Here is a 26,199-nt window from a genome sequence, read left to right as displayed (position 1 = left end):
AAGTCTGCCTTTCAATAGCGTATTCTTCCCTCCGAGATCTGTCATTTGTGTTGTGTATGTTCTGCTCTATAGCTGTGTTTTAATGGACCCCCTCTTCCTCTCTCTCTCTAGCCTCTGAGCCCAACTTGAAGCTCCGGTCCAGGCTAAAACAGAAGGTAACGGAGCGCAGAAGTAGCCCACTTCTACGCAGGAAGGACGGTCCAATTACCACCGCCAAGAAGCGCTCTCTGGACATGGCTGGTAAGCTTCTGCCAGACCAAGTGGAACACGTGCAAACTCGCACAGCCCTTGCATCTATGACTTTAGTACTTTTCTGGAGGTTGAAATCAATAGGTTTCCAACCTGGTACATTGATCAGTATGCATGTTGTGTGGGGAGCCTCATGTCTTGTGTTTTATGTATTTATTGTAGAATCGGCCTGCAACAGCGCTCCTGGCTCGGGCCCGAGTTCGCCCAACAACAGCTCCAGTAACATCACCAATGAGAATGGCATCGCTGGCTCCATGTCCAGTAGTTCAGTAGAGGTAAGCGCTAAGCAGCCACTCGAACCTTAACCTAAATTAAGCTGTTAGCTTACTGTGACCATGCAGAAACCAGGAGCTTCTGATATACTGTACTGTTCTTTTTTCAATCTGCTTTGATGTTGACTGTTCCCAGTCACATTGCTGAGGGCTGTTTGCTTAATATGGCCCGAGTCAAACAGTATGTTTATGTCTCACCTGTTAGTTGTTGGCTCACACTGTCAGGCGTGTGCGTGTGTGCCTGTGTGCTTGTTTGATATGGTGTGACTGTTTGAGTGTGTAAGTATGTGCACATGAGTGTGTAAATGCAAGTGTCTCTGTGCATAGGGTATGTGTATCTCTGTATCCATGTGAGTATCTAAGGCTCTGAGCGTATGTGTCTCTGTAAGCAACATGTGCTCCAGATGGCCAGTGTAGACAGGAGGCCACAGGGGTCTGGGGGAATGACCAGACAGGGCTGTTTATTTTTGCAGAGGGGTCTATTTGTCTGGTCTGTGTTTCAGTGTCTCTTTCTGACTGTGTGCTCCTCTGTTTGCAGGCCTCCCTGGCCCACAGGCTGGCTGGCCGAGAGGGCCCCTTGAGCCAGCTGTCTCTGTACACATCGCCCTCGCTGCCTAACATCACCCTGGGCCTGCCAGCCACCGGCCCTTCCAGCGTTAGTTCATACACCCACTTTTCTCTCGTTCTTTTAGTTTTTACTTTTGTTCTTTCTTATCTTTCTAACCTGACATTTCACTTTCTCCCTTTCTCTCTAGCCCACTCCCCCCCCCCCACACTCTCCACCGCCTTCCCCCAATTTCTTATTTTCTCCATCTAACTTGCTATTTCTCCACATCTTTTCTCTCACTCATTCTCTCTTTCCTTCTCTCGCTCTCTCCTTTCTTTCTCATTTCTCCTCTGTCACTTTGAGGGCTTGCTTGCGCACATGGCCCTTTCAGAGTGGAAGAGTCTACATAGAGGGGGCCCTGTCTAGACCTAGTCCATCTGTCATATGTGGCTTTTCAGCCTCACTCCATTTCAGAAAGGCCCCATTGAGAGACAATGACCAGCAGTCACTGACGCATGTACTACCCCCCATCGCACTCTCTCTCGCTCTATATCCATTTCCAACTCTTGCAAGTCAATTCAGGCAGAAAGTTATTAGTTCACTGTAGTTCATTTATATATTTTGACCTGTAATGGTTTAGAGGGAAATTACACTACAGTTAGATGTTTCTTGGTTTGCATTAGGGGCAACTTTTCTCCTATCTCTCACACTCTCTCTCTGTCTCTCTCTGTGTGTCTCTGTCTCCCCTCTATTTGTCCCTTCAGATGACGTCGGGCCAGCAGGAAGGCGACAGGCTTTCAATGCACGACAGACTGCAGCAGGGCTTCCCCATAACCACTCCCTTCATCCCCGGGGCCCACCTGCCCTCCTACCTGACCGATGGGGGCTCGGCACACAACCCCCTCCTCCAGCACATGGTCCTCTTGGAGCAGTCCCAGAACCCACTAGGTTTGTCCTGCTGTAAGCACATCCACTCCGTCTCAGGCACTATCGAAAGCACATAATCTCCAAAAACCTGGTTTTAAAGGACCACCTTGCGCGATGGTTTCAGTGGCGGCTGGTGAAAGGAGGACAGCTCATAGCAATTTCTGGAATGTAATGAATGTGTTTGACATTTCCATTCCAGCCAGTACAATGAGCCTGTCCTCCGGTTTAAAGTGACAGCAGCCTCCACTGGTTGAGTACCCGATGTTAATTGTGGATCTTCCTATTCATGTTGTGTCTGTGTTTTCATGTGTTTCAGGCCTGAGCGGGATGCCCCTGCAATCGTCCTCCATTCACAAGCTGCGTGGGCAGCACCGTCCCCTGGGGAGGACCCAGTCGGCCCCTCTGCCCCAGAATGCCCAGGCCCTGCAGCAGCTGGTGGTCCAGCAGCAGCACCAGCAGTTCCTGGAGAAACACAAGCAGCAGTTCCAGCAGCAGCAACTGCACATCAACAAGGTGTGTGTGGTGTGTTTGTGTGTGTGTGCATGCATCCTTTGTTCTTTTATGTGTGTGTGTGTGTGTGTGTCTGTGTGTGTCTGCTACGTTATGAAGCACAAGCAACAGGCCCAGCAGCAACACAACAACTGTACATCGGCAAAGTATTGCCTGTCCTGTTTGCATGTTCCTGTCCATGCTTCTTCCATCGCCATAACAACTACATTATGGAGGAAGCCACTTCCTTATATGGTCGACAGGCAAGAGCTCAGTGTGTGTGTATTTATGTGTGTGTGGTGATTAGGGAAGTTGGAGAATCATAAGGTCGGAGCAGGGTGGAGGTGTAGAGATAATTATTGCTATTTTTTCTCCCTCTTGAATTTCTCTTGTATTGTGACATTCCTGAGGATTATATGCTATATGGTGGGTCTAATCCTGGATGCTGATTGACTAAAACTGCATTCCAGCCGGTGTCTATTCCACAAGTTACCACTGGCTAAGGCTATGACGTTGTAACACCTATTTAGTGTTCCATCCCACTGCGCGATCTACAGTCTCGTCAGCCCAACCAGGCAATTTTAGAAACTTGATCTCCACCGTGAAAAGCATCTAGACATTTCCCCTTTCTTTTAGACTACTATTTTGGTTTTCAACAGCATAGATTTGTATAAACCTTGCGGTCTTTCTCTCCGACGTTTGCAACATTGTTTCAATGTTGAAGTCTCCACCTGTCCCGTTGAGGATGAGTGTGTCACGATGAGACAAACTGCTTTCCTCAGACATGAGTCAGCATAATTTTTATGGATATATACAAAGAAGTGTCAATGGAAAAAAAAGGTGAAATGAAATGCAGCTAGTTTGCTGTCTTTCCAGCTTCAGTTTAAGTGGCTGTGTTAGCTGTGTTGTTGGCTAGTAGCTCCTCTGAACAGCGTCCTGGCGAGGGAGCAAATTCCAGACTGTGTTGGGCGTACTGATAATGCCCTCGAAGCCTGTGTTTGGAGGATATATTGGCACGGTTTTCTGGCTCTCTTGACAATATACAGTTGACGTCGGAAGTTTACGTACACTTAGGTTGGAGTCATTCAAGCTCCGTTTTTCAACCACTCCATACATTACTTGTTAACAAACTATAGTTTTGGCAAGTCGGTTAGGACATCTACTTTGTGCATGACACAAGTCATTTTTCCAACAATTGTTTATAGACAGATTATTTCACTTATAATTCACTGTATCACAATTCCAGTGGGTCAGAAGTTTACATACACTAAGTTGACTGTGCCTTTAAACAGCTTGGAAAAATCCAGAAAATGATGCCATGACTTTAGAAGTCTGGTTCATCCTTGGGAGCAATTTCCAAACGCCTGAAGGTACCACATTCATCTGTACAAACAATAGTACGCAAGAATAAAAACCATGGGACCATGCAGCCATCATACCGCTCAGGAAGGAGACGCGTTCTGTCTCTTAGAGATGAACATACTTTGGTGCGAAAAGTGTAAATCAATCCCAGAACAACAGCAAAGGACATTGTGAAGATGCTGGAGGAAACGGGTACAAAAGTATCTATATCCACAGTAAAACGAGTCCTATATCGACATAACCTGAAAGGCCGCTCAGCAAGGAAGAAGCCACTGCTCCAAAACCGCCATAAAAAAGCCAGACTACGGTTTGCAACTGCACATGGGATCAAAGATCTAACTTTTGGGAGAAATGTCCTCCGGTCTGATGAAACAAAAATAGAACTGTTTGGCCATAATAACCATCGTTATGTCTATGAGGAAAAAGGGGGTGGCTTGCAAGCCGAAGAACACCATCTCAACAGTGAAGCACGGGGGTGGCAGCATCATGTTGTGGGGGTGCTTTGCTCCAGGAGGGACTGGTGTACTTTACAAAATAGATGACATCATGAGGCAGGAAAATTATGTGGATATATTGAAGCAACATCTCAAGACATCAGTCAGGAAGTTACAGCTTGGTCGCAAATGGGTCTTCCAAATGGACAATGACCCCAAGCAGACTTCCAAAGTTGTGGCAAAATGGCTTAAGGACAACAAAGTCAAGGTATTAGAGTGGCCATCACAAAGCCTTGACATGAATCCTATAGAAAATGTGTGGGCAGAACTGAAAAAGCGTGTGCGAGCAAGGAGGCCTAAAAACCTGTCTCGGTTACACCAGCTCTGTCTGGAGGAATGGGCCAAAATTCACCCAACTTATCGTGGGAAGCTTGTGGAAGGCTACCCAAAACGTTTGACCCAAGTTAAACAATTTAAAGGCAATGCTACCAAATACTAACTGAGTGTATGTAAACTTCTGACCCACTGGGAATGTGATGAAAGAAATAAAAGCTGAAATAAATAATTATCTCTACTATTATTCTGACATTTCACATTCTTAAAATAAAGTGGTGATCCTAGCTGACCTAAGACAGGGAATATTTACTAGGATTAAATGTCAGGAATTGTGAAAAACTGAGTTTAAATGTATTTGGCTAAGGTGTATATAAACTTCCGACTTCAACTGTATCCTCCAAACACCGGCTTCGGGGGGAAATATCACATAATTATCCTCTACGGCAGGTATTCCCATACTGGGGTACACGTCCCTCCAGGGGTACGCGCAATGCCATGCCGGCGGGGGTACGCCAAATAAAAATGTGATTCACACATAAAAAATACAAAAATTCTTTACATTTTCAAACCGTACATTTATGTTTTTTTCTTTCCTTGTTTCACTGCCAAGAATGAAATTTAACCTTCCAGTGTTCAGCGAAATAACAATGCATTGTCAAATACAGGTAGCCTACTCAAATAATGAACATCCAATCACATTAACCGTTACTCTCTCGCGGGAAACCTTCACTCTTGTGCAGACATTTAGAAACAAAACATGACAATTAGAAAAATAAGCCATGGGAGTTTTTTGAGCGGGAATAAAGACGACTTTCGAGTAGTAAGACATGTATAAAAGCAACAGATACCATTAACCTGTACTGCTCTGGCGTTCCGCCAGCGGAACTCCTCCCACATTCCACTGAAAAGGCAGAGCGCGAAATTCAAAATATATTTTTTAGAAATATTTAACTTTCACACATTAACAAGTCCAATACAGCAAATGAAAGGTACACATCTTGTGAATCCAGCCAACATGTCCGATTTTTAAAATGTTTTACAGCGAAAACAGCACGTATATTTATGTTAGCTCACCACCAAATACAAAAAAGGACAGACATTTTTCACAGCACAGGTAGCATGCACAAAGCCAACCTAACTAACCAAGAACCAACCAAACTAACCAACAAACAACTTCATCAGATGACAGTCTTATAACATGTTATTCAATAAATCTATGTTTTGTTCGAAAAATGTGCATATTTCAGGTATAAATCATAGTTTACATTGCAGCTACAATCAGAAATTGCACCGAAAGCAGACAGAATAATTACAGACACCAACGCCAAATACCTAAATACTCATCATAAAACATTTCTGAAAAATACATAGTGTACAGCAAATGAAAGACAGGCATCTTGTGATTTCAGCCAATATTTCCGATTTATTAAGTGTTTTACAGCAAACACAATATAGCGTTATATTAGCTTACCACAATAGCCAGAAACACAAGCCCTTCCCCAGTAGCAAAAGTTAGCGATCGTAACAAACCAGTAAAAGATATATAATTTTTGACTAACCTTGATAAGGTTCATCAGATGACAGTCCTATAACATCAGGTTATACATACACTTATGTTTTGTTCGAAAATGTGCATATTTAGAGCTGAAATCAGTGGTTATACATTGTGCTAACGTAGCTACTTTTTCCCACAACGTCCGGATTTTTTTCTGACACTTTTTCTGACACACATATTCTGACCAAATAGCTATTCATAAACATAACTAAAAAATACATGTTGTATAGGAAATGATAGATCCATTAGTTCTTAATGAAATCGCCGTGTTAGAATTCTAAAAATAACTTCATTACGACATCCAGCTTCGGTATAGCTAGAGATTACCCGAAAGCTGGGCGCCAACGACTAGTTCACATGTACGACAGATATATGAAATAGCATCATAAAATGTTTCCTACTTTTGCTGATCTTTCATCAGAATGTTGGACAAGGGGTCCTTTGTCAAGAACAATTGTTGTTTGGATTTAGAACGGCCTCTTTCCCTCTCGATTTAGCAAGCACACTAGCCAAGTGGCACGAATCTCTCCATGTCAACAAACGGAAAAGAACGGAACACGGCAAAACTCCCGAAAAAATTTCAATAATCTGATTAAACTATATTGAAAAAACATACTTTACGATGATATGGTGACATGTATCAAATAAAATCAAAGCCGGAGATAGTAGTCGCCTAAAACGAAAGCTTTTCATAAGGCAATCCCCGGTTCCTTCTCGCGCCTTCCTGAAAACAGGAAATGGGTGACACTTCATTCCAAGAGGTTGTATTCCACTTCAGACCAAGATAAACACTCAATTTCTTCTCTCACCGCCTCTTGACATCCAGGGGAAGGTGTATGACGTGAATGTATACTAATACATATCATGCCCATTTATAGGCAGGACCCAGAACAGAGCCTCGATTTCAGACTTTCCACTTCCTGGTCAGGAAGTTTGTGCCAAATGAGTTCTGTTTTACTCACAGATATAATTCAAATGGTTTTAGAAACTAGAGTTTTCTATCCAATAGTAATAATAATATGCATATTGTACGAGCAAGAATTGAGTACGAGGCCGTTTAAATTGGGCACGTTTTTCCCCCAAAGTGAAAACAGCGCCCTCTGTCCTCAACAGGTTAATAAGACTTGGCTAAATGTCTTTTATATGTTGAGCTACCGAGTGGCAAACCCCATATTATTGTGGAGGACTTAATTCTTCCTGCTGCCGCGGATATGGCTGGGACAATGCTGGGGGAAAAGGCCCAAAAAACTATACAGACAATGACTTCATCAAACAACACTGTTTCACGACACATCAGTGACATGGCTGGAGATGTTTAGAAACAATTACTGCTTCGTATACAAGCCAGTGAACTATATATGTCATAGCTGGATGAGTCAACAGACGTGGCGGGCCTGGCACAGCTCCTGGTATATGTCCGTTACGTTTATGGGGGGTCAATTAAGGAAGACATCCTCTTCTGCAAACCACTGGAAACCCGGACAGCATGAGAGGATATTTTTAAAGTACTGGGCAGCTTTGTGACATCAAATAGACTTTGGTGGTCAAGATGTGTTGGTATCTGTACTGATTGCGCAAAAGCCATGACAGGGAGACATAGTGGAGGTGCAATGGGCGTGCAAGCAGTTGCTCCCCACGCCACTTGGTTACACTGCAGCATCCACCATGAGGCTCTTGCTGCCAAGTGAATGCCTGACAGCTTGAAATACGTTTTGAACACAGTGAAAATGGTAGTGAAATGAATCTAGGATTACAGGGACTCTCTGCAACTATATTCAATGTGCGGGACAAAATTGAGGCTACGATTATGAAGTTGGAGCTCTTTTCTGTCTACATTAACAATGACCACACAGGTCTTTCCTTCATTGTATGATTTTTTTGTTGTTGTGCAAATGAACTCAAGCTTACGGACAATGTCAAATGTGATATAGCGAAGCACCTGAGTGAGCTGGGTGCGTGATTATGCCGGTACTTTCCTGAAACGGACGACACAACCAACTGGATTCGTTATCCCTTTCATGCCCTGCCTCCAGTCCACTTACCGATATCTGAACAAGAGAGCCTCGTCGAAATTGTAACAAGCGTTTCTGTGAAAATTGAATTTAATCAGAAGCCACTGCTAGATTTCTGGATAGGGCTGCACTCAGAGTATCCTGCCTTGGCAAATTGCGCTGTTAAGACACTGATGCCCTTTGCAACCACGTACCTATGTGAGAGTGGATTCTCGGCCCTCACTAGCATGAAAACTAAATACAGGCACAGACTGTGTGTGGAAAAAGACTAACTCTCCAGTACAACCCAACATTGCAGAGTTATGTGCATCCTTTCAAGCACACCCTTCTCATTAACCTGTGGTGAGTTATTCACAATTTTTGATGAACAAATAAGGTTTTATATGTAAGATGCCTAAATAAAGAGCAAAATTATTATATTATTATGTGTGCCTTGGTCCTTGTAAGAGCTCTATGTCACTTCCCACGAGCCGTGTTGTGACGAACTCACACTCATTCTTATGTTTAATACATGTATCGTATAGCGTGTGCGTGGCAGGCTTACAATGATGGCAAAAAAACAACATTTGAGAGTGCGCTGACCCTGGTGCTAGAGGGGGTATGCAGCTGGAGGTTGAATGTTTGAAGGGGTATGGGACTATAACATTTTGGGAACCACTGCTCTACGGGAATCTGTTTTCCCCTACTTTTGACCTCAGAATGTTCCTCAGAGTTCTCGGTGGTCATCCATTTAAGAATATGGAGAATATGGCTTAGCTACTTCCCAATGGTTTAGCATTAGATGTGTCGTTTGACAAGCAATGGGAGTGGTAGGGGCTGTGTTAGTATGATGTGGCTAAATCAACCCGTGTTATGGGTGGCTGACTCTCAGGATGTATTGATTGTTTGCTGGTGATCCGTAAGTGGTCACTTGTCACTTTACTCGTGAAACAGCTGTCTCCATGATATCAATACTTCCATCGTGCTGCTGTTAGATTGTAATCTATTGTCAAAAAAAAGGGATGTATTTGATGGAACCTTGGTTTTTGCTTCACGTTTTGGATGAAAGGTACTGAAAAGCTGCAATGAAACATGTATAGTTGGATATTAACAGTGGTTGAGGTGTTGTTTTTAAGTACCAGTGTGTTAAGCATTGAAGGAACCACAGCAGGCTTCAACTTCAAAGCAATCTCATCCTTCATGTGGCTGGCTCAAATCCCAAAAGTGTGTTTCCCGCTTTAACACTAGAAAAGCTGGGCCTCAAGGGACCCCCGCCTCTGAGCCATTGGGCATTTCGACTGCAACATTCTAACAGTCTAATAAATAAGATTCATATATGCTATTGGGGGAAAACATGATCCTTTGTTTTTAATTATGAAGGTCTTTGGTAACATTAGAAATACAAATATATATATAATAACTCCATTTTATATTTTGTATGAATTTCGTTTCGATATAGTTGAAGTTTGGTTTCGAAGGCCAATCATCAGCCTGTGAATGAGGGGCAGGGGTTGAAAATGACATGTCCTCTTAAAACTGTTTGTGACACATTCTGTTTGTGATAATGAAATTCTAACAACATACGTGTGTTAAATATAGTTATTTAGGATAAGTCAAGGATGGAGGGGGGCATGACTTTAAAAATGGCAGAGATATTTCTATTTTAAATAAAAAATGATAGCCTCAGTGCTTCTAGTGTTAAAAGAGTTACAGAAAGAGAGAGAGAGTCAAGGAGATTGAATAGGCGGGAGGGGGGGGGGGGTGAGTGTAAAAAGAGAGGCTTGTGTTTGAAGAGGAGGGACGGGGGATGAGGCAAGAGACCAGCGCTCTGACGTCAATGGACCGGGTCCCCTGGCGTCGTGCCAATAGGGCCCTGTGTGTGCGTCTGCCAGCCATGGTGACTACGACCAGGGACACTGGAAACGGGTGGGGGGGGGTGTTGTTATTTCCCTTGCCATCCCCGTGGCGACCGAGCCTGATGGACCCAGCTGGCCTGGCACAGCATCATCCGCCACAGTCTTGATTACACACTCTCTCTCTTTGCTTCTTTCTTTCTCTCTCTCTCTCTCTCTGCCTATTTCCATCTCTGTCTTTCTTTCTCTCTCTGCATACAGGTATATCTGTCTCTTTCTGTTTGTCTATTTCATTCTCCCTCTCTCGCTCTGTGTTTCTGTGTCTCATTTTCATCTGTCTTCTCGTCACTCTTTCTCACTTTCTCTGGGCTGCCTACTCTTAGTCTCTCTATATCTGATGTATCTGATGTCTACCTTACCCAACGTCCCACTTTCATTCCCGCTCACTCTCCACTTTGAAGTTCTGTCTTGGTCCCGGTCTCCCTCACTTGATTTTGAACAGAAGTACCCTCTTTATTCTTCTGTTTATGTAGGATATTCTCTCTCTTGCTCTCTCACTCGCTCTACTATTATGATAGCTCAGCACTCTCTCTCTCAAATTCAATTCATTGGGGCTTTATTGGCATGGAAACAGTGTTAACATTGCCAAAGCAAGTGAAATAAACAATCACAAGTTAACATTAAACTCACAAAACAGAAAGACATTTCAAATGTTACGTTATTAACTATATACAGTGTTGTTACAATGTAGTAGAAATAGTAGAAGTACAGATGGCAAGGGAAAATAAATAAACAGATAAATATAGATTTCAATTACTTTGGTGTTTGTGCTCCACTAGTCTCCAAAATCAACTGCTTGCACTTTTCTTATCGCAACAGGTCCCAAACTTTGCTGCGATGATTGCAAACTGCAGTATTTCACCTAACACATACTGTCCCCCTGATATTGGCTAAGGGCTACTTCCCATGCTGTTGCAGGAAGGTCCATTTTAGATTTTTATGGATATACACTATCGTTTAAAAGTTTGGGGTCACTTAGAAATATCCTTGTTTTTGAAAGAAAAGTGACTTTTTTTCCATTAAAATAACATCAAATTGTTTAGAAATACAGTGTAGACATTGTTAATGTTGTAAATGACTTTTGTAGCTGGAACAGTTTTCAGCTGTGCTAACATAATTGCAAAAGAGTTTTCTAATGATCAATTATTCTTTTAAAATGATAAACTTGGATAAGCTAACACATGGAACACAGGAGTGATGGTTGCTGATAATGGGCCTCTGTCCGCCTATGTAGATATTCCATATAAAATCAGCCGTTTCCAACTACAATAGTCATTTACAACATTAACAATGTTAAAACAAGGACATTTCTGAGTGACCCCAAACGTATGAACGGTAGTGTGTATATATATATATATATATATTTAGTGCCTTCGGAAAGTATTCAACCCCCATGACTTTTTCCACATTTTGTTACATTACAGCCTTATTCTAAAATTGATTAAATAAAAACAATCCCTCAGCAATCTACACACAATACCCCATAATGACAAAGTGAAAACAGGTTTTTAGTATTTTTAGCAAATAAAAATAAATAACAGATTTATTTACATAAGTATTCAGACCCTTTTCTATGAGACTCGAAGTTGAGCTCAGGTGCATCCTGTTTCCATTGATCATCCTTGAGATGTTTCTACAACTTGATTGGAGTCCACCTGTGGTAAATTCAATTGATTGGACATGATTTGGAAAGGCACACATCTGTCTATATAAGGTCCCAGAATTGACACTATGTCAGAGCAAAAACCAAGCCACGAGGTCGAAGGAACTGTTCGTAGAGCTCTGAGACAGAATTGTGTCGAGGCACAGATCTGGGGAAGTGAACCAAAACATATCTGCCGCATTGATGGATCTGCAAAGAAGAATGGGAGAAACTCCCCAAATACAGGTGTGCCAAGCTTGTAGCGTCATACCCTAGAAGACTCAAGGCTGTAATCGCTGCCAAAGGTGCTTCAAATAAGTACTTAGTAAAGGGTCTGAATACTTATGTAAATGTATATTTCATTTTTTTTATTTGCAAACATTTCTAAAACCTGTTTTTGCTTTGTCATTATGGGGTATTGAGGAAAACAAATATACAGTGCCTTCGGAAAGTATTCAGACCCCTTGACTTTTTCCACATTTTGTTACATTACAGCCTTATTCTAAAATTGATTCAATAGATTTTTTTCCTCATTAATCTACACACAATACCCCATAATGGCTACCCAAACAATTTGCATTGTCCCCCCCCCCCCCTCCCCCGCCCTCTTTTACACTGCTGCTACTCTCTGTTAACATCTATGCATAGTCACTTTTAATAACTCTACCTACATGTACATATTACCTCAATTAACTCAACTAACCGGTGCCCCCACACATTGACTCTGTACCGGTGCCCCCTGTATATAGCCTCGCTATTGTTATTTTACTGATGCTCTTTAATTATTTGTTACTTTTATTTCTTTTTTTTATTTCTTTTTTTTTTTTTGTATTTTTCATAAAACTGCATTGTCGGTTACCTTTCTGGGATATGTGGGAGCGTCCCACCTCAACAACAGCCAATGAAATTGCAGGGCTCCAAATTTAAAAACAACAGAAATTCCATAATTAAAATTGCTCAAACATACAAGTATTTTACAACATTTTAAAGATAAACTTCTTGTAAATCCAGCCACAGTGTCCGATTTCAAATAGGCTTTACGGCGAAAGCACACCAAACGATTATGTTAGGTCAGCACCTAGTCACAGAAAACCATAAAGCCATTTTCTAGCCAAAGAGAGCCCTCACAAAAGTCAGAAATAGCGATTCAATTAATCACTAACCTTTGATCTTCATCAGATGGCACTCACAGGACTTCATGTTACACAATAAATGTGTGTTTTGTTCGATAAAGTTCATCTTTATGTCCAAAAACCTCATTCAAAATTGGTGTGTTATGGTCAGAAATGCATTGTCTCAAACAAACATCCGGTGAAAGTGCAGAGAGCCACATCAAATTACAGAAATACTCCTAATAAACATTGATAAAAGATACAGGTGTTATTCATGGAAATATAGATAAACTTCTCCTTAATGCAACCGCTGTGTCCGATTTCAAAAAGGCTTTACAGCGAAAGCACACCTTGCGATTATGTTAAGTCAGCACCTAGCCACAGAAAAACATACAGCCATTTTCCAAAGAAGGAGACGTGTCACAAAAGTCAGAAATAGCGTTATAAATATTCACTTTCCTTTGATCTTCATCAGAGTGCACTCCCAGGAATCCCAGTTCCACAATAAATGTTTGTTTTGTTCGATAAAGTCCATAATTTATGTCCAAATACCTCCTTTTTGTTCGCGCGTTTAGTTCACACATCCAAACTCACGAGGCGCGGGCAAGTCCAGGCGAAAGTTCAGACGAAAAGTTCGAAAAGTTATATTACAGTTCGTAGAAACATGTCAAACGATGTAGAGAATCAATCTTTAGGATGTTTTTATCATAAATCTTCAATTATGTTTCAACCGGAGAATTCCTATGTCTTTAGAAATGCAATGGAATGCAGCTAACTCTCATGGGCACACACGAGACTGAGCTCATAGCACTCTGCCAGACACCTGGTTGAAACAGCTCTCATTCTCTCCCCCTTCACAGTAGAAGCCTCAAACAAGGTTCTAACAACTGTTGACATCTAGTGGAAGCCTTAGGAAGTGCAATATGACCCCATAGACACTGTATATTCGATAGGCAATGACTTGAAAAACTACAAACCTAAGATTTCCAACTTCCTGGTTGGATCTTTGCTCAGGTTTTGCCTGCCATATGAGTTCTGTTATACTCAAAGACATCATTCAAACAGTTTTAGAAATTTCAGAGTGTTTTCTATCCAAATCTACTAATAATATGCATATTCTAGCTTTTGGGCCTGAGTAGCAGGCAGTTTATTCTGGGCACCTTATTATCCAAGCTACTCAATACTGCCCCCCAGTCCCAAAGAAGTTAAGGGCTTGTAAGTAAGCATTTCACTGTAAGGTCTACATCTGTTGTATTCGGCACATGTGACGAATAACATTTGATTTCATTTGATTTAGATCACAAAGCATAAACATTTTTTTTTAGAAATGTTTGCAAATTTATAAAAAAAAATGAAGTGGCCTCCATCATTCTTTAATGATGGAGGCCGGATTGGTGCAGAGAAAAGGTGTTGTTTTGTTAGGGTTAAGTGCCTCGCTCAAGGGCACGTCGACAGATATTTCACCTTGCCAGCTTGGGTTTTTGAATCTAGCGACCTTTCGGTTACTGGCCCAACGCTGTAACTGCTAGGCTACCTCCCACCCTTATAGTGCTTGGCAAGCAGGAGCGAAGGGCACTGTGTCCTACTGTTGCTATTCATGCCCTTCCCATTGAGTAGCAGACTGTATGTATCAAGGTGACATTAGATGGTTATCAATATTTTATTTATTGTGTCGGCGGCTATCCTAATTGAAATGAAATCATGGGAGGGAAAGAAATTGCCACGTTAGCTACCGCCGGCGACACGACCATGAAGAAGCTGGCTGCAGCTCAATCAGCCTGAAAAAAATGGTATACTGCCTCTAAGCCAAAGGCAGCAAGGACTCACCCAGCGATAAGATGTTTCACAACATATGTATTGCAACAGTTATCATTACTTATCGTTTTGTGGTCCTGTGTGGGTCAGTTAGTAGAGCATGGCGATTGCAATACCAAGGGTTGCTGGGGCCAGCCATACAACAAATGTATGCACGCATGACTATCGCTCTGGGTAAAAAAATATATATTATTAATAATTTTATTATTATTATTATTATGAACAGCTATGTGTAACTTATTCATACCCAGTGCTGTGTCTTCTAACATTTAACCCCCCCCCCACTCCATTCAGATGATGGCCAAGACCAGTGAGCCAGGGCCGGGGCCGGGTCGGCAGCACGAGAGTCACCCGGAGGAGACAGAAGAGGAGCTAAGGGAGCACCAAGCCCTATGTCCCCAGGACGGAGGCCACATGTGTGGAGTGACAGTCAAGCAGGAGCCCCCGGACCCCCAGGAAGAGGAGAGGGACCACAGAGATAGGATAGTTGACCAGGAGCTGCTCTTCAGACAGGTACGGGACAGAGAGCAGGAAGAGGAGGGGACACAGAAACACACACACACAATCAAACATAACATATTCATGCGTACACACACACATATTCAGGCATACACGCATAAATGCAGACACACAAACACACAAACTCACAACCTAATTGTTGCTGTTACAGCTTCTCCTTTTTGTAAATGTGGTTGGCATCACCAGTGGACAAGAGCTGGAGTAGACAGACAGACAGACAGACAGACAGACAGACAGACAGACAGACGTGTCATGCTTTGGTGATAGTGAACAGAATGTAGGCTATTTGGGTTTTTAGTCAGTTCACGAAAAACAGACACCCACACATGGCTTACTCTCGCTGTATGGACACACACACACACACACACACACACACACACACACACACACACACACACACACACACACACACACACACACACACACACACACACACACACACTATACTCCTTCTCTCAAAGTGAAATAGCGTGCAGGTTTTTGTCTGAATGGCTGAGGGCAGCCTCACGCCTCCTCTCTACAGCTGAATCTGAGTCTCCCTAGGACCACACACACACACATTGACACACACATCGTCACGGACACACACACACACACACACACACACACACACACACACACACACACACACACACAAGACCATGTCCTCCCTGTCTAACATACAGCACTGCAGTCGGTCCAAATCCAATCAACTGTCCTCCCTGTTGCCATGACGCCCACAAACCCTACATCCCGGCAGGAAGTAGAGCACTGGGGGCCCTTGGGAAATGAAGTGTTAGAACAGGAGTATGCCCAATCGAATCCTGGTCTGTTAGTTACAGTAGTGGCAATTCACTTAGTGGCAATACAGTTTGCGAATCTGAATCCCAATAGCTCCTTATGACAATCACCTATAGCCAGCCCCACCAGTAGTCTTTAATAGGAATTGGGGTGACTATAAATGAGATCATTTGAATACCTGCATACTTACAAAGCATTTGTCTCTGTATCTTTATGTTCCTGAATCAGCTCACACGTCTGATTCACGTCTGTCTGGCTGTGATAATGGAGATGCATCAAGCGCCATCTTCTGGCTACTAAGATATCTTGCATGCGGTTCAACAGATGCACACGATAGCTGAATTTGGAGTGTGTGTGTGTGTGTGTGTGTATGTGTGAGAGAGAGAGAGCACTTACGTGTGTGTAATATCACTCTTTCTCTCTCTGCCTCTGTCTCTCTTTCTCTCTCTCTGCCTGTCTCTCTTTCTGTCTCTCTCGGGTCTCTCTCTCTTTCTGTTTCTCTCTGTCTCTCTCTCTGTGAGCAGCAGGATGTGTTGTTGGAGCAGCAGAGAATCCACCAGTTGAGGAACTACCAGGCTTCGATGGAGGCAGCCGGCCTGTCAATCACCTTCCCAGCGCACCGCCCCCTCTCCAGGGCCCAATCATCTCCTGCCTCGGCCTGCTTCCCCCCCATCGTGGTGCAGCAGGAACCACCCACCAAGCCTCGCTTCACCACCGGCAAGCACCCTTGACCAACACACACTAACACACGTGCGCACTCATGCACACAATCGCACACACGCTCCAACACTCTATCGCTCTCTCTCTCTAACCTTCAGTCTGCAAGGGCTTAGCTGCCTGTTCTCTTAGATTAATGTGTCCTCTCTCCCTGAAAAAAAAAGAATCAAGTCCTTGACTCGTTCCCCTCTAAACCACTCTGAGAGCCCCAGTGTCCAGCATACTGATCAGCCATGCAGTGCAGGGTGTGGGTGTCTGTATCTGTCTGTATCTGTCTCTCTCTCTCTCTGTCTCTGTCTCTGTGAGAAAGAAAATGGGAGTGGAAGTGCACTGAGAATCTATGGCTGTGTCCAAAATCTGTCTTGCCTACTACTTACCAAGACGACATACTGTGTACTCAATACTAATCGTACGACATACTATTTAGAACATACTGTTAGGGTACCAACGAACGCAGTACGCATCAAATGTCAACACACTAGGCTCATCCATACTGAGAATGTGTCATCGAGTGCGTGGTCGCGTTGACTGCTGCCGTTCGTTCGTTTTGGTACAGCACGTCAATGTATCTGTTTAATCAGCCGTTAAGCACACGAGAGTCTGAAAAGACGACTCTCTTCCTCATTAGTGTGCAGCGAATTCTACGAAAATCAAAGGCCAAAATGCGTATGACATCCTGGCATTTCAAGCACACTACATTTCCAAAATGTCACATCCTATAAAATGTTTGATTTTCACATACCCACAATGCCTAATATTTAGAACGCATGTACGGATATTCGGACACGGTTATTGTCTCCCAAACATGTCCTAACATCGTTTTTCCTAACTCTTTGTGTGTTCCCATCACCCTCCAGGACTGGTGTATGACACGTTGATGCAGAAGCACCAGTGTATGTGTGGCAACACCAACACACACCCGGAGCACGCCGGACGCATCCAGAGCATCTGGTCTCGACTACAAGAGACAGGACTGAGGGGCAAGTGTGAGGTATGGAGACCATCACCGAAGCTCATCTCTTGGATATGTATCAATAATCTATACTGACACACACACACACACATTGTTTCACTCACTTAAGCACTGAGCTACAAGCAGAGGTTATATTGAGGCCTGCTCTGTGTTTTCACCCGTACAGTCTTTTCAGATTAGTGCAGAGACTAAGGGGAGAAATCCAATTTAGAGTATAAATTCTGTCAGATTAACTGAGGAAGCTTGTTCGCCGTCCTATCTCAATAGTCAAATGTGGCTTCCTTTTCCCATCCAATCTAGACTACTGAGATGAACCCATTATTCCACTTTCAGAGCGTTCTAAGGCACCATTTCTGATCAGGAGGGGGCAGTGTTAAGCCATGCTGCCCGACCTCCCCATTGACAAAACACCCCACAGCAAGTTGCCCATAAGCACAGATCTAGGATCAGCTAACCGTTGCCAAATCCTAACCTTAACCATGTGGCCGAAAAAAATCTAAACTGACCTTAGATCATTGTTTAGCTTCGGGCCTTGTTTTGAAGTATTAGGTTGTTTTGAAGTGCTGGCAGAGATAAAAAAGCTTATAGTGGGTCTTATCATGCCCTGCACCTGTTCTGTGACAATCCACATACACGCACTCATGCATGCACACACAGACGCACACACACACACACACACACACACACACACACACATTTTCTCAGCGAGAGACATTCTTTTCTCTTCATCCTAGAGGTCTAAAAACAGCCTAATGGTTCCTAAATGGAGATAATCTTTCCTGCATCGCTGTGTGCGTGGCGTGTGTGTGTGTGTCTTTATCTTTAATTTAAAGACCCTTGCTCCCTTATGATCTGAAGCCATTCTTGTGATTTTGCTATTCATTGAAAGTGTTTGTAGGCCTATGTAAGCCAAATTGTATCTATGACCGTAATGCTATCTATCCATTCATGTTTTTTATACGTTCTATTTATATCTGTAAATTAACCAATGATTTCAAGCCACACCCGGCCATGTTTACAGACACCTGCGTGTGTCCTTTGACACTATATAAACCAGTGACCAGCAGTGTTTGTCATTATACCCTGATGAAGACAGCTTGTCTGTCGAAACGCCGGTTATGAGGTTATTCAGTTATTGCATCTGAGCTCCTAGAATGTGCGGGTCTCCTGTGTCTGATCTCTCCCGCGTCTCACTCGTTCATTGCATCATCGCTACGCTTGGTTGCACAGCTGCCTGTCAGTCTTTCCCGAATGGCACAAACAGAAATAACATCAACAAATAAACAAGCAAACAAATTCCACCCCCAGACTTCCTCTCCTGTCTCTCTCTCTCACTCACCCCTTTCAGACCTCATTTACGACCACCACTGTTACTAATTGGAGATTCCTGGCTGCAGGTCTTACCCTGCTGCTACCCCCCCAACTTCCCCCCGTCCCTCCTTCACTCTCTCCTCTTCATCCTTCCATCCTTTCCATCCCTCTTGTCCGTCAAAAGCGCAGGTGGCCCTTGGGGATTCGTAAAGTAGCAGTACATTATAACAAATGGGTACACAATTACAGATTCTGGTGTCATAGTAAGTGTTACCAGGCCCTGTAGCCCCCAGTTCCACTCCTATTCCCCAGGCGCTATCATTTGTTGACTTCTGTAACCGTAAAAGCCTTGGTTTCATGCATGTTAATATCAGAGGCCTCCTCCCTAAGTTTGTTTTTTCCACTGCTTTTGCACACTCCGCCAACCCTGATGTCCTAGGCGTGTCTGAATCCTGGCTTAGGAAGGCCACCAAAAATTCTGAAATTTCCATCCCCGCCTACAACATTTTCAGCCAAGATAGAACTGCCAAAGGGGGTGGAGTTGCAATCTACTGCAGAGATAGCCTGCAGAGTTCTGTCATGCTATCCAGGTCTGTGCCCAAACAATTTGAGCTTCTACTTTTAAAAATCCACCTTTCCAGAAACAAGTCTCTCAATGTTGCCGCTTGTTATAGACCTCCCTCTCAGCCCCCAGCTGTGCCCTGGACACCATATGTGAATGAATTGCCCCCTGGAGTTTGTCCTGTTAGGTGACCTAAACTGGGATATGCTTAACACCCCGGCCGTCCTACAATATAAGCTAGATGCCCTCGATCTCACACAAATTATCAAGGAACCTACCAGGTACAACCCTAAATCCGTAAACACGGGCACCCTCATAGATTTCATCCTGATCAACCTGCCCTCTAAATACACCTCTGCTGTCTTCAACCAGGTTCTCAGCGATCACTGCCTCATTGCCTGTGTCCGTAATGGGTCTGCGGTCAAACGACCACCCCTCGTCACTGTCAAACGCTCCCTAAAACACTTCAGCGAGCAGACCTTTCTAATCAACCTGGCCTGGGTATCCTGGAAGGATATTGACCTACTTCCATCAGTAGAGGATGCCTGGTTATTCTTTAAAAGTGCTTTCCTCACCATCTTAAATAAGCATGCCCATTCAAGAAATGTAGAACTAAGAACAGATATAGCCCTTGGTTCACTCCAGACTTGATTGCCCTTGACCAGCAAAAAAACATCCTGTGGCGTACTGCAATAGCATAAAATAGCCCACGCGATATGCAACTTTTCAGGGAAGTTAGGAACAAATATACACAGAAAGCAAAGGCTATCTTTTTCAAACAGAAATTTGCATCCTGTAGCACAAACTCCAAAAAGTTCTGGGACACTAAAGTCCATGGAGAATAAGAGCACCTCCTCCCAGCTACCCACTGCACTGAGGCTAGGAAACACTGTCACCACTGATAAGTCTACGATAATCAAGAATTTCAATAAGCATTTTTCTATGGCTGGCCATGCTTTCCACCTGGCTACCCAAATCCAGACAGCTTATGTTCTGAAAGAGCTGACCCCTACAAATCAGCTGAGCTAGACAATCTGGACCCTTTCGTTCTAAAATTATCTGTGGCTATTGTTGCAACCCCTATTACTAGCCTGTTCAACCTCTCTTTCAAATTGTCTGAGATCCCTAAAGATTGGAAATCTGCCGCGGTCATCCCACACTTCAAAGGGGCAGACACTCTAGACCCAAACTGTTACAGACCTATATCTATCTTACCCTGCCTTTCTAAAGTCTTCGAAAGCCAAGTTAACAAACAGATCACCTACCATTGCGAATCCCATCGTACCTCCCTCCGCTATGCAATCTGGTTTCCGAGCTGGTCATGAGTGCACCTCAGCCATGCTCAAGGTCCTAAACGATATCATAACCACCATCGATAAAAGACAATACTGTGCAGCCGTCTTCATCGGGGGTCTCTATGGGGGTGCCACAGGGTTCAATTCTCGGGCTGACTCTTTTCTCTGTGTACATCAATGATGTTGCTCTTGCTGCTGGTGTTTCTCTGATCCACCTCTACGCAGACGACACCATTCTGTTTACTTCTGGCCCTTCTTTGGACACTGTGTTTTAACAACCTCCAGATGAGCGTCAATGCCATACAACACTCTTTCCGTGGCCTCCAACTGGTCTTAAATGCTAGTAAAACTTAATGCATGCTCTTCAACCGATCGCTGCCCGCACCCGCCCGCCCGTCTAGCATCACTACTCTGGACGGTTCTGAATATGTGGACAACTACAAATACCTAGGTGTCTGGTTAGACTGTAAACTCTCCTTCGAGACTCACATTAAGCATCTCCAATCCAAAATGAAATCTAGAATCGGCTTCCTATTTCGCAACAAAGCATCCTTCACTCATGCTGCCAAACATACCTAGTAAAACTGACTATCCTACCGATCCTTGACTTTGGCGATGTAATTTACAAAATAGCCTCCAACACTCTACTCAGAAAATTGGATGTAGTCTATCACAGTGCCATCTTTTTTGTCACCAAAGCCCCATATACTACCCACCACTGCGACCTGTATGCTCTTGTTGGATGGCCCTCGCTTCATATTCGTCACCAAAACCACTGGCTCTAGGTCATCTATAAGTCTTTGCTAGGTAAATCCCCGCCTTATCTCAGCTCACTGGTCACCATAGCAGCATCCACCCGTAGCATGCGCTCCAGCAGGTATATTTCACTGGTCATCTTTCCTTCCAGTACTCTGCTGCCAGTGACTGGAACGAATTGCAAAAATCAATGAAGTTATTTACCACTAACTTTAAGCATCAGCTGTCAGAGCAGTTTACCAATCATTGCACCTATACAAAGCCCATCTGTAAATAGCCCACCCAACTACCTCATCCCCATATTGTTAATAATTTCTTTGCTCCTTTCCACCCCAGTATCTCAACTTGCACATTCATCTTCTGCACATCTATCACTCCAGTGTTTAATTGCTAAATTATAATTATTTCACCACTATGGCATATCTATTGCCTTACCTCCCTAATCTTACTACATTTGCACACAATGTATATCGATTTTTCAATTGTGTTATTGACTGTATGTTTGTTTATCCCATGTGTAACTCTGTGTTGTTTGTGTCACACTGCTTTGCTTAATCTTGGCCAGGTCGCAGTCGTAAACGAACTGGCCTACCTGGTTAAATAAAGGGGAAAGAAATACAAATAAAATGACAATAAAATTGACCAACTCTCTTTCTTTCTCTCGTCCCCCCCTTTCTCTGCAGTGTATACGGGGGCGGAAAGCCTCACTGGAAGAGCTGCAGACGGTTCACTCTGAGGCCCACGTCCTTCTGTATGGAACCAACCCACTTCGACAGAAGCTAGACAGTACGTTCTACACCAGGAGTGCTATTCTAGGATCGGTCCATATAATCCTATTCGTTGTGATCTAAAAGGAACAACGGGTGCTAGATCAGCATTCCTGAGACCCTTTGTGGATATGGGCCCAGACCCAACTGGTTGTTGCTTTGTACACTAAACAGGATCCGTTGTGTAGATGCTCATGGTATATTGTGCAGGGCGAATCCCTGCTTCCACTGAAGTCAAATGTTCACCTTGTGTCTTCCACTGACATCGATGCGTGTCAGAAGTTCAGATTGACCCATGTGTCTTCGAAGTAGAGGAACAAGATTGCCTAAAGTATGACGGTGTTACGACAATAATACAACACCCGCTCTCTCCCTCCTCTTACACCTCGGCTGTCTATTATTACAGGGCAAAGCTGGTCTAACGATAGTGATCCTCTACCAGACCATTATCAACTTAATGATCTACATTATTGCCTTCTGTGTAGACCAAAACAGGGACACTCAGTACATCTCCCAAGAGATTGTTTTGTTTACCAATACAATTTGAATTTGTTTTGGTTCTATTCTTGTTTTTTTTCTCTCGTCTGATTTGGAACTTGTAGAACTTGTTCAAATCTACCTCTAAGCCGTTGGCCCAGCTGTTCGCCACCTCTCTGCCAATAATGAACACGCATGCACACATGCACGCGAGCACACACACACACGCCATTTTCCATGACATCACCCCTCCTTGTTTACTCCCTCGCAAAGTTTACTGATCCATCACCTAAAGACTTCCTCTCGGTTGGGAGAGTGAGAGAGACTGACTTTTTGGGCTCAAACATCTCACTATGACCGCTCTGGCTTTCATAGCCGAGTTAGCCTCTTAGCCAGCAGTGCCTGTGCAGTAAGGTAGTCATTACATTTGTGGACTTTTTTGGACCAGAGTCTCTCAGCCTTTTTTGGTTACTGTACCACCAAGTACATTTTGCTCTGCCCGGAGTACCCCTGAAGGACAACCTCATGTGCATTTTACCAGTAAGACTCATGAAAACAGTACCCCCTGTGGATAGGCCAAGTACCCCCAGGGGAACCACTGTTTTGGACTGTGTTCAACTGTGTGTGATTATGTTGTATATTCTGTCTTGCATCAATGGTGTGGGGGTGTGTGGGGGGCTGTGTGTGTGAGTGTGTGATGAGTCAATCTATGAGCGTCTGCTATATGAATTCATATTTATTCAGTGTTACGATCAACTCAGGGCCCACTAAGAAGAGTGACCGTTAACCTAGACACATTTTAAATGTTCAGGCCAAAAGGTGAAATGTTGCTAGCGTATATTCTCAAATCATGCAGGGTGTTGTATTTAGGGTTTGGGGTTTCCACTTGATGATGTTTTGCTCGAATTTGTACCGGTCAAGATGAATTTGTATCTCAAGGGGGGGATATAATGTCTAACCTAGTCATCTTGCAGGCGCTTCTCGTCTGGAGGGACTAGAATACTTTCTAACATGCCTACTGCATGACAAGGCGGTTGGACAACTCTTAGGTTATGTTACGGTATGTTACTTCATATTCACCACTATGGTATACAGTGCTGTCACAGAAACAATGGATAAGTGGGATGAAGGGGGGTACTGAATGAAGAGGAAAATGACAATGTGTCATTAATTTGTTGTCACAACAAGAGGGGAGAGGAGGGAAGAATAGGTTTGACAAAATCAAGTCGTTTACACTAAGAGAGAGAGGTTCGTCATTTTTTCCCCCACCACAATTAAAATGGCATCTGTGTATTCTCGCCTCTGTGGAAGTTCACATGGTCAGAGTCTGGAGTTCAGAGGTCAAAGGCACCTGCTGAATGTCCTGGGCGTCCATGAGTATTCTGGAGGTCCCCTCTAACCTCTCTCTCTCTCTCTCTCCCTCTCTCCCTCCCTCTTTTTCTCTCTCTCTTCCTCAGGTTCAGTTACTCCCATGTTTGTGAGGCTGCCTTGTGGAGGGGTGGGGGTAAGTCACTCTCTTCTACTTCTTCTCTTCTACTCCCCTGTAGAAATAATGAGAGAGAGGGGGATGGAAAATCAGACCAACATATTGACCTAGGGATCGACAAACACACATAACCTGAGTTCACCCACTCACTCCAATACACACACACACACTCCCGGACACATATAATACCTTTACTTCCACAAGCACACGGAAGTGGAAGCACACATGTGCATACACGTGCACGTGCACCCACACACACAGACGCCATTGTCACACCCCCCTAAGTATCCCTCTGAACACACAATACACAGGCAGTGCACCCCCCCCCCCACACCCACACACACACACTCTACAACACACAGCTTGTTTATAGAAAACATCTGGTCACAATTACCCACTCGACAGAAAGCAGAGCAACAGTTTTGGTTGCCTCTGGTGCTCCAGGGTGGTGTGTGTGCGTGTGTGTGGTGGGAGAACAAACAGCAACACTTTTTCTCTCTCTCTCTTGCTCTTTACCCCCCCCCCCCCTCACTCCTTCTCCACAGTTCTCTTCTCCCCACCCTGTCTCTCCCCCACCGCTCTCTCTCCCTGTCTCTCCCCCGCCTCTCTATCCCTGTCTCTCCCTTCCCCTGTCCCCCCCCCCTCTCTCGGGGGTAGCTAGCTGGGTCTGTTACGGCGCCTGCTGGCGTTGGTAGGAAACAGAAGGGGCTCTGCTCTGTTTTATGGAAATGGAACTAAATTGTTGTCTTCCTGTAGTCCCAGCACAGCGCCTCCGCTCATCAAATTACCCTGTCAGCCTTAGCAGAACGAACCACTCTTTCATTCCAACACGCTCCCCCCTCTCTCTTTGGTCTCTGGGTCCCTCGCTTTTCCCTCTCTTTTATCCCCCTATTGCTCTTGGTGTTACTGGCGTGTGTCTTTCACTTCTTCTTACTCAGTCTTCCTCTCAGAAGTTGCTTTTGTCAGGACTGCTCTACTTTTCCAGCGTTACGCTTTCTTCTCTGTTAGTGACTGGAACTGCTGACATACTTTGGCAGTGTCCCTCCCTCGCTCGATATTCTCTTTTACTTTCTTACACACTCCTCAGTTTGTCCCTCTGCACGTTGTCCCATTTCTTCTTCTTTTTTTTCTTTTTTTTTAGCTTGCTCACTTTATTACGCAATAACTTGATCACTCATTTCCTTGGTCACTTTCTCACTTGCTCGCTCGCTCACTCACTCACTCACTCACTCTCTGGTGCAGCCATCACTCTTCAGTCAACTCACCCTCCCTCTCCCCCGAAACATCTTCCCTCTCTTCCCCTCACCCCTCCATCCCCCCCCCCCCCCCCCCCCCCCCCCCAGTCTTCTTTTTATCACAAATGCGCCACAGACCCGTAATTCGTGACAAAGTCCTTCTTGGCGCGACTTGAAAAGGCCCACGTTTTCTTTTCTTTTTTTTTCTCTAGCCTCGAGCGTTCATGCAACTGAAAGCCAAATGCAGCAGGCAGGGATCGCCACAGTCAATGTGTGCTGAGTCTGTCGGAGACCCCAAGGTTCACAGAAACCCTGCAGGTCCCCACACACTCCCTCTTTCTCTCTCCTCCTCTCTCTTTCCCTCTGCCAGGTGTTTCCTTCTCTTAAGATTATTCCGTCTCGGAATTCAGTTGGTCATCCCAGGCGTGTGTGTGTATGTGTATGTGTGTGACTTCAAATTGGTTGCAGGGTCAACGAGGAGTTAAGCGTATCTCTGCTAAGAGTGTTACAGCGGTGTGTAGATTTTAGAGCTGTGTGTGGTGTTTGTGCAACAGTATGTGGAGCACGGAGTAGTGATGTGTAGAGTGCGTGGAGGTGTAGAGATGTAGGTAGTTGTATGAAGTGTGTGCATGTTTTACTATACTTGTGGGTGCAAGAAGTCCTCACAAGAATAGTAA

At 44.1% G+C, this 26,199-nt stretch overlaps 1 protein-coding gene across 6 annotated transcripts in view; it reads left to right on the top strand.

Annotated features, from left to right (window-relative positions):
• LOC129821382 (histone deacetylase 4-like) overlaps positions 1-26,199 on the top strand; it is a 268,758-nt gene that overhangs the window by 202,600 nt on the left and 39,959 nt on the right. For 5 of the 6 annotated variants that reach the window (XM_055879007.1, XM_055879006.1, XM_055879005.1 and 2 more), the window contains 10 exons: positions 112-240; positions 412-524; positions 1,060-1,176; positions 1,833-2,028; positions 2,312-2,508; positions 14,939-15,157; positions 16,468-16,660; positions 17,518-17,651; positions 22,241-22,343; positions 24,259-24,305. In XM_055879007.1, the coding sequence (XP_055734982.1) occupies positions 112-240; positions 412-524; positions 1,060-1,176; positions 1,833-2,028; positions 2,312-2,508; positions 14,939-15,157; positions 16,468-16,660; positions 17,518-17,651; positions 22,241-22,343; positions 24,259-24,305 (1,448 nt within the window). The remainder of the gene's footprint in view (positions 1-111; positions 241-411; positions 525-1,059; positions 1,177-1,832; positions 2,029-2,311; positions 2,509-14,938; positions 15,158-16,467; positions 16,661-17,517; positions 17,652-22,240; positions 22,344-24,258; positions 24,306-26,199) is intronic. The other variant, XM_055879008.1, reaches the window with a different exon arrangement.

Source organism: Salvelinus fontinalis, chromosome 23 (genome assembly GCF_029448725.1).
Source record: "Salvelinus fontinalis isolate EN_2023a chromosome 23, ASM2944872v1, whole genome shotgun sequence".
In the NCBI taxonomy this organism is placed as follows: domain Eukaryota; kingdom Metazoa; phylum Chordata; class Actinopteri; order Salmoniformes; family Salmonidae; genus Salvelinus; species Salvelinus fontinalis.
Note: the sequence above shows the minus strand (reverse complement) of the source record. Positions and strands in the feature narration are given on the sequence as shown.